The 15940-nt window shown below is 36.7% G+C and overlaps 1 protein-coding gene across 1 annotated transcript in view; it reads left to right on the forward strand.

Annotated features, from left to right (window-relative positions):
- PTH2R (parathyroid hormone 2 receptor) overlaps window positions 1-15940 on the forward strand; it is an 88286-nt gene that overhangs the window by 24892 nt on the left and 47454 nt on the right. The window contains exons 2-4 of the mRNA XM_004764282.2: window positions 3224-3326; window positions 10003-10113; window positions 10226-10347. Coding sequence (XP_004764339.2) covers window positions 3224-3326; window positions 10003-10113; window positions 10226-10347 — 336 coding nt within the window. The remainder of the gene's footprint in view (window positions 1-3223; window positions 3327-10002; window positions 10114-10225; window positions 10348-15940) is intronic.

Raw genomic sequence — 15940 nt, forward strand, 5'->3', positions numbered from 1 at the left:
AAATGAGCAAGGGATGATTTGCAGTGTTCATGTTTGATAACTGAAGTCACAGTTCTCTGAATCGAATTTAGAGTTCTGAAACTTGGTCACAGTTTACCCAGCGTTTTCTAGGATTGAAGTAAAATAAAATAGCTATTGAACTGAAAAAAACAAACAAAGAAAAAACCAGCCAGAAAACAGAGCAAAACAAAAAATGAATGGTGCTTGGCTGTTTCTGGATAATGAATGAGAAGAAGTCAGTTTCACTACCATGCTCACCCAGATGGTTCATTAGGCCCACATTTCATTCTCCTTTCTGGGTAAGTGAGCTTTTTCTAGCTCATTTTTAGTGTAGTTACTTTTAAGTCAGGATCTGCATTGTGTTTTCCTGATGACTAAATTACAGTGTGTATTCCAATCCAAAAAATTAGTTTTTGTTTATTGTCTCCTTCCATAAATATCATTAAATGTGAACATTGAACTATGAATATTATTCAGAAGTCTCTAAAACTATATACCAGACTATTCACTGAACTGTTCTTTATATTATAAATATATTGGGAAATAAACTTATAATTTTCAGGAATAGGACTTTTTTTATTCTGAAACTAGTTCTTATGATAGGTATTTTTTCCATATTCTCCATTTGAAGTTAACCTGCGAGGTTGTAATTTTATGTTATTTAAAATCATAATTGTCATAATCTCTGGGTTTTTATGGCTAATAATATAAACATCTTTCTATTTCTATTTTTTAATCCATAATGTCTTACTGCAGAACATTAAAAGGGTTGTTTTCCCATGTTCCTTAATGAATGGTTCTAGAGAATAAGTATTTGCAGTCTGAAATTAAAGATTTAGGGTTTGCAAAGTGTTGTATTATTGGGACTTGGTTACTGAGGTAAATTGATGAGTTTTATCTTCTCATTTGATTTAAGAATTTCTAAGTCACCTACAGAAAGGCAGAAATGCAAAGCTTTAGACTCTGTCATTATCATCATTATTAATAATTATTATTTTAAATATTTTATTTATTTATTTGAGAGAGAGAGACAGTGAGCATGAGCAGGGGAGGGGCAGAGGAAGAGGGAGAAGGAGAAGCAGACTCCCCGCTGAACAGGGAGCCTAACATGGGGCTGGATCTCAGGACCCTGGGATCATGACCTGGGCTAAAGGCAGACATTTAACCAACTGCGCCCCCCATGTTCCCCTGGACCCTATGATTATTAATAAATCTACAAAACCCATAATACTCAGTATTCTCTTTCTATGGACCACTTATAGAAATTTGTGGTTGTTTAAAGATGTATTTATAAATTTTTTGATATCTTTCTTTAAAAGATAGAGATTAATTCCTTTCCTCTTAAGTGAGACTTGGTGGCTTGCTTTTAGCTAATGGAATATGATGAGAATGACCATGAGTGACATCTGAGATTAGATCATAAAAGACATAGTGGGTTTCCCTTGCTTTCTTTCTAGAATCACTCATCTGTGGGAAGCCAGTTGTCATGTTGTAAAGACACTCAGGCACCCATATGAATAGAACTGTATGGTGAGGAACTAACATTTCTTCTAATCAGCCACTGAGAAACTGAAGTCCTCTGCCAATAGCTGTGTGAGGGCACCATCTTGGAAGTGGATTCTCTAGTCCCAGTCAACATCTATAGTGACAACATCTATAGTTGAAGTCTTAACTGAAATCTCTTAAGAGACTGAGCCCAGAACCACCCAGCTAAGCTTCTCTCAATTATGAGATAATTAATGTTTGTTGTTTTAAGCCAAAGTGCTTTGGGTTAATTTGTTACATAGATAGAGATGATGAATACAGACATTGTCTCCTTAAAATTCTGTTCTTTTGGAATCACGCTTTGTACCAAGTAGATTGTACCGTGATAGATGAAGCATGACTTTGTTATTGAGTTTTCTGGAAGTTCGTTGTGGTTTGAAGAGATGTGTGTGGGTACCAAGTCAGCAGAGGTGGATTTTGATGACTTTGTAATATGTCAGTTTGGTTATGTTAAAATGTATACCCCAGAATTCCCATTCCCTTTATGTTTCTGGTTAGGGTGACACACAAGACATTTTTTCATGAGCACTGGTGGACAGAAGTGAAGCAGCAGCCATTTTGTCTTTTTACACTCAGATGGTCAAGGCAGGTACTTTCATATCTCACACACATTGTTGCTTATATTTGGGCTCATCTCACTGGGGAGGGACAGTAGCCAGGCTTGCAGCTGTTTCATCTTTTCCTGGGTCCTCCTTTAACTCTCTGATTCTTGGGCTAAGTGTGTGTTTAGGTCCATGATAAAAAATGCCAGGTTTTTCGGGACACCAGCAACATGAAGGTTGGAGGCACTAAGAATTCACATGTATTTTAGTGTGTCCTTATGGTTTCTAGCTCATGCTCATGGTTCCAGTTTGTTCTTATTCTCACTCCCTTTACATTTATCTTCTCTTTTTGATTTCCTGACCTGCAGATTTCTAGCTCCTGCGTCAGACTTAAAAAAAAAAAAAAAAAAAAAGCCTCTGGAGATGTTTAACTAACTTCCACAATACTTCAGTCAAATTGTCAAATCCCTGTAACAAGTACTTTTTCTATCTCTATCTGTACCTGTATTTCTTTGTAATTTATCTTAATCTCTTAATAGTTCTGCTTCTCTGATTGAAGCTTGACTAATATAATGATATTTACCATTATCTTGTACCTTCACATATGCTGGTTTTTAAACTCATTAAAGTTAGTGCCAGAACCATAAAGGGTTCCTGTGAAACATGGGGATTACCAGTTGCTGTCTCCAGAAATAAATTCGGATTCACTGAATCTGATGCTAGCTTAAGGATCTACACGTTGTATGTGAATCAGATTCAGGCTGTCCAAGCACCATGCTTTGAACAAACACTTATGAATGTTTTGTCATATTTAAGATAAAATATATTTCATTGAAATGAAAGTTTTCCCAAAGTAGAATTTCCTGTCCATTGCTGGTGGTGTTAACACAAGCCAAAAATAGGTGAACCCATTCAATTAGAATTTATTATTCACTTGTATGTTAGGTGCATGTTCCAGGGTGGTAATGAAAGATACCTCGTAGAAAGTTTGACTCAGATAAAAGACTACTCCAGATAGGAGGATATCAAAACTTTAATTTTCAACAGTATTAGAAGGTAGACAATGAAATATTATATCATAGTTTAAAAAAGAGGTAATGGGAATGTTTTTGTTTGTATTTTTTTCATTTCCACAGCTGGATTCTGATGGCACTATTACGATAGAGGAGCAGATTGTCCTTGTGCTGAAAGCTAAAGTACAGTGTGAGCTCAACATCACAGCTCAGCTTCAGGAAGGAGGTAAAGGTGCTAAAAATCATGTCTTCTTGTGTCCTGGCCCCAGTCCTCAAAAAGACCCAAATTCCCCTTTTAAGTAGTAGTTGGGTATTCCTCATCATCACTCATTCCATGTTTCCATGTGAAGGATCATGTAGCAGAACCATGCTCTTTTCATTTCTTTTATAAAAAATTATTTTATTTTTAAATTTTTAAAAATATTTTATTTATTTATTTGATAGAGTTCACAAGTAGGCAGAGAGGCAGGCAGATAGGAGGAAGCAGGCTCCACGCTGAGCAGGGGCTTGATCCCAGAACTCTGGGATCATGACCTGAGCTGAAGGCAGAGGCTTTAACCCACTGAGCCACCCAGGTGTCCTCTTTTCCTTTCTTTAACCACAAGCTCTTCCTTCCCTATGGACAGAATGACTTGCCTGACTTTATAGAGTTTCAGAATAGCAGCTGGGCACATGCACAACAGTCTGTTTCTCAGGCCTCTTTTTGGGATCTCTTTGCTTGCAGACAGCATGCATCCTGGTTTGCCCTCAACCAGGTAGTAAGCTTGGAGAGACAGACTCTGTTCTTGTGTGTCTTGCTTGCAGTTTGGTAGTATATATAAATATTAGAAGAACAAATAAGCGACCCCTTTATATGTACCTAGGCCCTGTTCTCAAAATATTTTTTCTTTTTAGTAAAATGGTTATTTAATTTCCATATGCCTGACTCTCTGTGTAATTTCTCAACTAGTTCCACCTTCAAGTGGGGAACTAGAAAAGCAAAACAATACTACAGGTGAGCTTGTGGTGGCTTTGGTGCTGTTGGGGTTACTCTGCTGTTATAACTGCACAGGAACCTGTGGCTTGTTCTCCTTAGGGCCTGGTGATGACTCATAGTTCTTATTGGGACCATTGAGAAAAACTATTTATTGGAATCTTTGGAGTATTAGGTAAATTATAATGTTTTATATGGGAAAATGCCTTGCCTTGATAGTTGAGTATAATTTAGGAATTTTTTTTTTAAAGGGAGGTGCTATTTACTGAGCTTCCCTAAATTATCAACAATCTGAATGCAGCAGATGTCTCTAAAGCTATGCTGTACTAAAATTCACAAGTCAGAAAACAACAGATGTTGGTGAGAATGTGGAGAAAGGGGAACCCCCTTCACTGTTGGTGGGAACGCAATCTGATACAACCATTCTGGAAAACAGTATGGAGGTGTTAAAAATAGATGTTAAAAATAGAGATACCCTACAGCCCACCAATTGGGCTACTAAGTATTTATCCAAAGGATACAAACATAGTGATCCGAAGGGGCACCTGCAGCCCAGTGTTTCTGGCAACAGTGTCCACAATGGTCAAACTGTGGGAAGAGCCCAAATTTTCATGGACAGATGAACAGATAAAGAAGATGTGTGTATATATTTCTATAATGAAATATTATGCAGCCATCAAAAAGAATGAAATCTTGCTGTTTGCAGTGACATGGATGGAACAAGAAAGTGTTGTACTAAAAGAAATAAGTCAGAGAAAGACAGATACCATATGATTTTGCTTATATGTGGAATTTAAGAAATGAAACAGATGAACATAGGGGAAGGGAAGGAAAAATAAAACAAGATGAAATCTGTGGGAGAGGCAAACCATAAGGGACTCTTAACTCTAGGCAATAAACTGAGGGTTGCTCGAGGGGAGGTCATTGTGGGGATGAAGTAATTGGATGCTGGACATTAGAGAGGGTACTTGATGTAATAAGCACTGGGTGTTATATGCAACTGATGAATCACTAAATTCTACCCCTGAAACTAATAATACAGTATATGTTAGCTAAATCGAGTTTAAATAAAATAAATAAATAAATAAAAGCTATGCCCTGGGGATGTTTGGGTAGCTCCGTTAGTTAAACTCAGGGTTGTGAGATTGAGCTCTGCACTGAATGTGGAGCCTGCTTAAAATTCTCTCTCTTCTTTACCCTCTGCCCCTCCCCCACCTCTCCCTCTCTTAAAAAGGAAAAAAAAAGCTATGCCCTATAGTGAAATACCTGGTTTGATCTTTCATTCTAATTTCCAAATACTTAATTTAAGAACATTTAAAATTTATAACTTCTTCCTCTTAAATAATATAAGCAATTTGAAATACTTTAATTACTTCCAAATTATATGCTATTGTCATATAATTTTATATTAATAAAGTCATATAGTTTTATCTTAATTATATATTACAATTTTTCTTCAAGATGAAATATGTCTTTTTGTGAACTTGCTTGCAGTGAATGCTCTCAGTGTTTGTCAGAAAAAATGTTTATTTCAGTCTCAATTGTCAAAGATACTTTTTCTGGATGTGTGATTCCTGGTTGAGAATTATTTATTTTTAGCACCTGAATATTATTTCATTTTTACTCTAGCTTCTGTTGTTATTGGTGACAAATCAGTTTTCAGTCTTTGTTGATGATTAGTTTTTTTTCTCTGGCTCCTTTTAAGAGCTTTTCTTTGTATTTGATGTTCTGCAGTTTTATTCTGTATCTAGGTATGGATTCATTTAATTTCTGAGGTCTGAGGATCTATGTCTTTCAGTCATTCATGGGAATGGTTTGCTATTTTGTCTCTGAAACTTTGTTCTCTCCCATTTTCCTAGTCTTTCCATCTGCAACACTAATTAGATAAATATAGGACCTTCTCTGACCCTTTGTGTCTTCATAAAATAAATTAGATGAAATAAATATGGCAAAATATTATCAAGTGTCAATTCCAGGTGCTGTATATATAAAATATTCTTTTATTTATGAAAAAAATTGTAGTAAAAAGAAAATACCATTTTTCATCATGTCTGTGGAAGTGGAGGAAGTATAAATGCAAATACCTAGCTATCAAATGATTCAAGTAGTTAAAAACAAAACCCAAAATATTGTTGATCCTACTTTGACTTCACAAATGTATGGCTACACTGTAGTATGGGTAACAATAGAAGGAAAAGAGACAAAGTTGGAGTTTCCAAATTTTAGACTGTTCTGTGTAAAGATCATGGTTTGACAAGCATCACTAATAAGTAGTTTGTTCTGGCATACACAAAAGATGACAGGGAATATAATTAATGGTGTTAATTTATAAAGAGAGATTGGTGAATCACCAGGCAATTAATTAGTTTCTGGGTAACTGGTGAAAGTATTTGCTCACATAGGATGTGAAATGATGATCAAAGAGTAGATGTTAATGAAGATCTCTGTATTAGCTGTGTGAGGCCATGGCTTCCTCAATCCTTTCAACGTTTGTGGATTTTTTTTTTTTAAGATTTTATTTTTATTTATTTGAAACAGAGAGAGAGAGAGAGATCACAAGTATGCAGAGAGGCAGAGGCAGGCATAGAGGAGAAAGCAGGCTCCCCGCTGAGCAGAGAGCCCGATGCGGGCCTCGATTCCAGGACCCTGAGATCATGACCTGAGCCAAAGGCAGAGGCTTAACCCACTGAGCCACCCAGGCGCCCCGTTTGTGGATATTTATTATACTTTTTGTCAAAGAGCCACCAGAGAGATGAACACAATCTACAGAAACATTATTTTTGAGGAATGTTGGTTTTCTGAATTTTGGGGAGTGTATGTGTATGTGTGTGGGGTATCTTGTAGGGAACTAGAAAAATTGTCCCCTTTAGAGCATGAGGAAAATATCAGCAGATTTATCTCCATAGTAGTTTAAAACTACATAGTTATAAAATAAATGGTCATTGGGTTTTAAACTTGTACGAAGACCTTATTCCATCATGTTAACTAACTCTTGCCAGAAAGTATCAGGATATTGCAGTATACATTTTATTTATCTATGCATCTGTTTTAGAGAGAGAGAGAGAGAGAGAGAATGCAAGTAGTGGGGAGGGACAGAGGAAGAGGGAGAGAGAGATTCCCAGGCTGGCGCTGTGCTCAGTGCAGAGCCCTATGCTGGGCTTGATTTCACAACCCTGAGGTCATGACCTGGGCCAAGATCAAGAGTTGGGTGCCAACTTACTGAGTCAGCCAGGCACCCCTGCAGCATACATTTTAGAGGGATAGCTAGTTTTTGGAACTCAAGAATGTGTGTCCAGGTCCAATTTTGGTAGATTGTACAATAGCTCTCTGGTAAAAGATTGGACAGTACAGGTCATTGAGGATGCATGTCTTGTTAAAGACAAAGTGAATGTCTGTGAAGCCATATGGAATGGTAGCAAGATAGAGAAGAATGTCTAGGGTAAAGTTGGTGGAAGAGGTTGATTCATTGCACTCTGTTTGAACAAGAAAGAAAAACAAAACACAGGTAATGGCGGAAAGAAGCTGGTGAAGCCCTGCACCAGAAGCAAGAGCCAGTATAATGGGTTCCTGGGTTGCTTTAATATGTAAAGCACAGTCTTTTATTGTGTGGGCAAAGTGAGGCTATTTCCAAGAAAATGCTCTCTTCTATAAGAACAGTGTGGGTAAGGGAAGGCGTTTCCTTTTTCGTATTGCTTCAGCAATCCCCAAAGCAAATCAGGTTATATGTTTCCATGTGATATGGAGGACAGTAAGAAATTAATTTCAGGTTTATGCTGAATTCTTTTCTTTACAGATCAGGGTTTGCATGACTATTCAAAACTGAACAAACAACTCGACATCATGAACATCAGCTAGAACAAAATTACTCAGCTACCGTAGTGTAATTGGTAACTAAAAAATAAGGGAGCTATAATGGTAGCAGAATAAGGGTCCCCAAAGATGTCCATACCCCAATACTTGGTGTTATGCCTGTGTATATGCTATGTTAAATGGTGCAAGGACATTGCAGCTGAGATTATAGTTATGGGCCTTAAAGTGGGGAGATTATCCTGGATTATCTGGATGGGTCCAATGTGGTGTGCGTGGTGGATGAATCAGGAGGGGAAAAGGAGAGTGGAAGAGAGACATGATAAGAAGTGTCAGCTTGCCTCGCTGACTTTGAAGATGGAGGAAAGGAGTCATAAACCAAAGAATATAAGTGGTTTCTAGAAGTTGATCACCTTCAAGGAAATGGGGAACTCAGTCCTAGCTGAACTCACTGGACTTATGAATTAAAGAAATAGTGTGATAATAAGTTTGGGTTATTTGAAGCCATTACATTTGTGGTAGTTTGTTATGGTAGCAATAGAAACATGGATACAACACGCATTAAAAGTAATCTCATTTTGGGCGCCTGGGTGGCTCAGTGGGTTAAGCCGCTGCCTTTGGCTCAGGTCATGATCTCAGGGTTCTGGGATCAAGTCCCACATAGGGCTCTCTGCTAGGCAGGGAGCCTGCTTCCTCCTCTCTCTCTCTCTCTCTCTCTCTGCCTGCCTCTCTGCCTACTTGTGATCTCTCTCTCTGTCAAATAAATAAATAAAATTTAAAAAAAAGAAATTTCTTCAATTTATGTGTAAAAAACTAGAATAGCATTTTGAATTAGCTAATTTAAGAAATTTCCACTTTGAAATTCCCTTAAAGTTGAGAGATAGGTATCAAAATATTTAAGAGTGATCTGTTATGCTGTCTGCAATTTACTTTAAAATACCACAGCAAAAATAGTTGAAATAAATATGATAAAAATATAAGCAAGTGTCAATTCTAGGTGAGGGGTATGCATGTGTGTGTGTGTGTACAGATTATATTGCTTTATTTATGAAATAATTTTTGACACAGAGACACCGTGATAGCAGGAACCACAAGCAAGGGGAGTGGGAGAGGGAGAAGCAGGTTTCCTGCCAATCAGGGAGCCTAATGCAGGGCTCGATCCCAGGACTCTGGGATCAAGACCTGAGCTGAAGGCAGATGCTTAACAACTGAGCCACACAGGCTCCCCTGAAAAAATTTTTGTAATAAAAATTTTTCTCATGTCTATGAAAGAAAACAGAATGTTCATGCAAATACCTAGTTATAAAATGATTCAAGTAGTTGAAAGCAAAACTCAAAATATTATTCATCCTGGTTCAACTTCACAATGTTTGGTTTCTCTGTGTTATGGTTACATTATAATATCAGTTCAGTTATAGAACTGAAAAGAGACAAAGTTGAAGTTTCCAAATTCTAGATTTTTCTGTGTGAATATCATTGGTATGATGAGTTTTGACCATGGATGTGGCAATGGAGATTATGAGAACTACTTGGGTTCTGGATGCATTTTGTCCGTTCAGTACCTCCCGCTCCAAATCTTTATACTTGATTCTTAAGGAGAGTAGAGCTTGTGAGAATTTTGTTTGAGATGAGAGTTAGGCTCAAACAAATTACTAGAGTAACTGGTGAAAAGAAAAAAAAGAATTATTGGTAAAAAGGCAAACTCAAATCTTGGAGCTTACTGGGAAGCTCAATCTGTTTCACATATCATATTTTTTAATAGCAATTTTAAAAAATCTAGGGTAAAAAATGTAGCTAGAACTGTGATAGAATTTTACTATGGTTGTTCACAATGAATTCCAATGTTTCTTATATATTAATTGCTATAATTCACATAGAGTGGAATCACTAAAATATTTTTAATTTCTGCAAATCAAATGTTTCTATTAATGGATCTTTAATGAGGCAAGGTGGAGAGAGATTAGGACATTTGCATCATATCTACTCCATTCTAGTTTCCATAACTACCAGTTTGTTTTATGTTTTGCTGCAGGTAGAGACCTGAGATTTTGTATTTTGAATTTACTTACTGTCTGGTTCCAATTGCATTTTTGTTTATTTGTTTTTTAATTTTTTTTATTAGAGGGAAATTGTTTCCCAGAATGGGATGGACTCATTTGCTGGCCCAGAGGAACAGTGGGGAAAATACTGGCTGTCCCATGCCCTCCTTATATTTATGACTTCAATCATAAAGGTATTGAATTTTTCTGAAATGATTAATTTGGAATAGAAAGACACTTTTTTTTTTCCCTAGTGAAAGCCAAGAGCATTGAGCAATCTCGATGTTTTCCTTCATGTCTTTACAGGAGTTGCTTTTAGACACTGTAACCCCAATGGAACGTGGGATTTTATGTACAGTTTAAATAAAACATGGGCTAATTACTCAGACTGCCTTCGCTTTATGCAGCCAGATATCAGCATAGGAAAGGTAATGATAATTTTTGTATTTGTGAACCACACAGGGAAAATGGAATATTTTTATGCATTTCTTGATTGCCAACTATTATATATAAAAACCCCTTTATTCTAGAACATAAATGTTCTAAAAGATAAAAAGCAAGTTTGGAATCTTTTTAGCTATCTGGTTAAGGAATGGTGTAGGACCTGAAACATTCCGGTATTTTCTTTAGGTTAGAGTTATCTGGCTAAGATACATGCATCTATACTTATAAATATGTGTTTGTGTGTATTATGTTATAGTACATTATATTTACATTATATTACATTATGCTATATTGCATTATATTTTACTTCAAAATCAAAATAGGTAGTCAGCAACATGATTTATGATTTCTTTTTTGTTACCTATGAATGGCTACATCTCATTTCACTCTGTATTCCTGAAGAAGATTTGTATTTTAAAGATGTATTTGTCCTTTTGTAAGATTGGCCTGTAGGTGATATTATTAGTATATGAAAGATTAGATTGTAGAATTAAGGAGAAGCAAGTGGCATCCCATAGGTCTTCCAGATGACACCTTAATTTTACACATGAGTAAACTCAGAACCAGAGATTAGGTATTAGAGAGACTCAGCTCACTGATGACAGGATCTACAGCTGAATCCTGATCTCCAAATACCTGATCAGTGCTATTTGCAATGTAACAATCATATGAAAACGTTGGAAACCCTAGATAGTCAATTTAACTGATACATGTTGCTTTAAGTCATGCTTAAATTCCTATCACTCAGACCTTGTGAGTAAAATGCATGGTGATATATGCATATGATGTTAGGAGTTAATAAGATTCATGGATGTATAAATGGCTTTTATGGGGATCCTGAGAACAGTCTATCATACATAAACTGTACCAGCATTAGACATTTTTCTTTATGCTTGATTTTTTTTTTTTTTTTTTTTTTTTGCTGGGGGTTGGGAATAGGGAGAATAGTAAGGGAAACAGTGAGTTGAAGATTTCTTTGATTTTGCACTAATAGTCAGGACTTCCTTTTTTAAAAAAAGATTTTTAAAATTTATTTATTTGAAAAAGAGAGAGAGAGCAGGAGCAGAGGGAGGGGCAGACGGAGGAGCAGATTCTCTGCTGAGCAGGGAACCCCCCCACCCCAAGTGTGGGCCTCAATCCCAGGACTCCAGGATCATGACCTGAGCCAAAGGAGGATGCTTTAGTGACTGAGCCACTCAGGTGCCCAGGAATGAGAGTTTTATAGAAGGAACAATAAATTAAAAAACAAAAAGGTGTGCATTGAGAATAAACATCTTTATTGGAGGGAAATATGACTAAGATTTTTAAAACATCTATTGTCTTCTTCCTAAAATAATTTCCTTATTGTTGGCTTGACAAAATGAGGCGCTTACTTTTATTTATTTATTTACTTATTTATTAGCTTTCATATTTTATTATTTTTCAAAATAACTTAGAGTGTATTGTTTGTTTGAGGAGTTACAGGTCTGTGATTCATCAGTCATATAATACACAGCACTCGTTATAACACACACCCTTCCCAGTGTTCATCAACCAGTTATACCATCCCCCCACCCCTCACCCCTCCAACAACCCTCAGTTTGTTTCCTAGGATTAAGAGTCTCTTATGGTTTGTCTCCCTCTCTGGTTTCATCTTGTTTCATTTTTTCCTCTCTTCCTATATGATCCTCTGCCTTGTTTCTTAAATTCCACAAATCAGTGGGATCATATAATTGTCTTTCTCTGACAGACTTATTTTGCTTAGCATAATACCTTCTAATACCATCTATGTCACCGCAAATGTCAAGGTTTCATTCTTTTTGATGGCTGAGTAATATTCCTCTGTGTGTATATGTGTGTGTGTGTGTGTGTGTGTGTGTGTGTATGTGTGTGTGTACCACTTCTCCTTTATCCATTCATCTGTCAGTGGACATCTGGGCTCTTCCATAGTTTGGCTATTGTAGACGTTGCTGCTATAAACACTAGGGTACACGTGCCCCTTCAGATCACTACATTTGTATCTTTTGGGTAAATACCTAGTAGTGCAACTGCTAGGTCATAGGTTAGCTCTATTTTCAACTTTTTGAGAAGCCTCCATACTGTTTTCCAGAATGGCTGCACCAGCTTGCATTCCCACCAACAGTATAGGAGGGCTTAACTTTTCTACACCCTTGTCAACATCTGTCATTTCCTGACTTGTTAATTTTAGTCATTTTGACTGGTGTGGTATCTCATTGTGTTTTTGATTTGTATTTCCCTGATGTCAAGTGATGCTGAGGACCTTTTCATGTGTCTCTTGGCCATTTGGAGGTCTTTGGAGAAATGTCCATTCATGTCTTCTATTTCTTGATTGGATTATTTGTTCTATAGGTGTTGAGTTGGATAAGTTCTTTATAAGAGATAGTTTCTTTTAGTAAAAAGATGGGAAAGAACTCTTCTGATAGGACCTAGGTTTATTAAATTCATTAGAGAATTATATTTAAAACAACAGCTTACTGCAAAAATTACCATATAATCCATCTCACATTTAAAGGTTAAATGAACTTCTGGAAAAAAATTTAACAATATGTATTAAAATAACTTCAAAGCAGTCATATCTTTTGATCTTATAAAGTTTCTTCTAAGAGTCAAGTATAAGAATTTGGAGTGTGGGGAATTGAGTGGACAGAATGTTCATTGAACTATTAATTTTTGTAGTGAATATTCTAAAGAATTTAAGTTTCCAGTGAAGAACCTTCCAGAGAAGTTTAAATAAACTCACATAAATGTTTTTTGTAAAGAGTTTGTGGCCCTAGAAATTTCCTTTGTTATACAGTTAACAGAAAAAAAAATAAGGTAATAAAGTTGTATATAAATTGGGAATGTAGATGCTCAAAACAACAGAAAATGCTGCATAGGGATAGAATAAAAAGAAATACATGAAGTGTTTCTTTTTGGCTGGTAGGAATTTGGGAGGTTCCTCCCTCTTTTGTGTTTCACACATTATCCAAATATATTCTTTTTTTCCTTCCTTCCTTCCTTCCTAAGTAGTCCTCCACACCCAGCATGGAGCCCAACGTGGGGCTTGAACTCATGACCCTGAGATCAAGACCTGAGCTGAAACCAACAGACTGACGCTTAACTGAGCTACCCAGACATTCCCAAATATTTTCTATAAAATGTTTTGTATTTTATTGACTGATAATAATATGTAGTAAACCTTTTTTTAAAAAGGAACAAAAGGCAAAATCTTTTGCTTTCAATTAGGATGCTGGAAGTTGTGACAGTAGGAACAGATTAAGTAAGATGCAAAGTCAGTAATTTGTAATAATTCATCAGTGAGCTGAGGATGCCAAGAAGTCTAAATGATCCCACTTCTAGAAGGGGGCAGGCCCTTCCTATAAGAGAAGAGACCCGGGGCGCCTGGGTGGCTCAGTGGGTTGAGCCGCTGCCTTCGGCTCGGGTCATGATCTCAGAGTCCTGGGATCGAGTCCCGCATCGGGCTCTCTGCTCGGCAGAGAGCCTGCTTCCCTCTCTCTCTCTCTCTGGCTGCCTCTCTGTCTACTTGTGATTTCTCTCTGTCAAATTAATAAATAAAATCTTTAAAAAAAAAAAAAAAAAAAAAAAAAAAAAAAAAAAAAAAAAGAGAAGAGACCCATGACTGCTATCTATCCCTGGGTCTGTAGCAGAAGAGGAACAACCAGGTCATAGAAAGAGATGGAAAGAAAAGAGCCAGGCTCTTAAAACAACAGTTTTTTTTTTTTTTTAAAGATTTATTTATCTTAGAGGGAGAGAGAGAGAAAACAAGTGAGCTTGGGGCAGGTGCAGAAGGAGAGAAAGAATCCTGAAACAGACTGCTGAGCCAGACTCGGTGAAGGACTTGGACCTGGACATAGGTCTTGACCCCAAGACCTGGGATCATGACTTCAGCTGAAACCAACAGTCTGCCACTTAACCAACTGCCACCTAAGTGCCCCTTAAATCAACTTTTAATAGATAAGCATTGGCATATAGGCTTAGAATCTCAAGAAGTGAGCCCATTCACAGTGCGCTATCACCCACCAGCCAGTTTTTACCCATGGGAGTGGAGGCCATGTGCCAAAGGCTGGGGACAGCACAGGTAGGGTAAGAGAAATTCTGGGAGAGTTGCGAAGTACTCAGAGTGAAATGCAGCAGTTAGCCAAAGGCATGGGACAAAAGATACATGGAGCATCACTGCTACAGACTGCACACCAGGGAAGGTCAGGAGAGCAAAGTAAAATCCCTAGCAACTCAAAAATCTGACGATGGTTCAAAGAGCATCAAAAGTTCTATGGCTTGGAAAATGTCAGGTGAACTAAAATCCATAAAATGGCCGCTAGAGGCTGCTAGCGCTAAGATCTCGAGGTCCGCTGAAGGAGTCTTGATTCTGGGCTCAAAACCTAAATAAACCAGGATAGAAGGATCACAAAAAACATAAAACAAAAACTACAACAAAGCTCAACTTAGTTAACAACAGAGTAATCCAGCTTCCCTACTCAAGAAGCGGGATAGAGGAAGAGGCCTGCCTTTTCAGGCAGTAGACATCAAATACTTCAGTATCTATCATTCTTTTACTTACAGGGCCCAGAGTGTGATACAAAATTACAAGGCAGGGCCCCAAAATCTGGAGTAAAAATAAGAGCAGAGAAAACCAGATGATCCAGATGTTAGAATTTTCAGATAAATACTTAATAATAACTATTTTAAATATTTTAGATGATTTGGTGAGAAGGTATGTAAAATGGATGGGAAAAATCAAAGAAATAGAAACTTCAAAAAAACCCAAAACAAAACCAAAATGGAAATTCTAAAAATTGAAATATTCAATCCAAAAATGAAGAATTCACTTGATTTTCTCAACAGCATACTGGATACAGCATGATAAAAGAGTAATGCCTTTTAAGAAAAGTCAATAGAAATTTTCCTACAGAAGCATCAGGAGAAAAAAATAAATTAAAACTGGAAGCATCTGAAACTTGTGAGACAACATATAATTGTCTAACAATGTGAAATTAGAGGTAACTAGAGAGAATTGGACAAAATAAATATTTGAGGAGACAATGGCCAAGAATTTTCTAAATGGGTGAAATAAATTAACCCATATATTTCAGAAATTTAGCAAATGCAAGGCAGGATAAAATAAAATCATACTGAGATACATCATAGTTAAACTGATATAAATCACAGTAAAAAGAAAACTTAAAGGCAGAGTATAAGGGCACATTGGGAACGGTAATAAAAAAGATACCTAAAGGAGGCTGGAATATAATGGGATGACATCCTTAAGGTGATAATATGCAAAAAGATAAAGGTAAAATAATGAGACTTTTCAGACAGAAAATATATGAGAGGATTCATCTTCATCATACCTTCAGTCTAGGAAATACTCAAGAAAGTTCTCTAAGTCAAAGAGAAATATGCCAGACGAGAACAGAGATTGGTAGGAAGGAATGAAGAGGACCAGAATGGGTATATGTACATAGATATATGGATAAAAGTGACAGACTACAACAGTAAACAAAACTATATTCTTATCCTTATTTATTACTGTACTTATATCTTTCTTTATATCTATATAATTCATTTAAAAGTCTACTG

This window comes from Mustela putorius, unplaced genomic scaffold, assembly GCF_011764305.1.
Source record: "Mustela putorius furo isolate JIRA1106 unplaced genomic scaffold, ASM1176430v1.1 tig00000275_pilon_pilon_pilon, whole genome shotgun sequence".
Taxonomy (NCBI): Eukaryota; Metazoa; Chordata; class Mammalia; order Carnivora; family Mustelidae; genus Mustela; species Mustela putorius.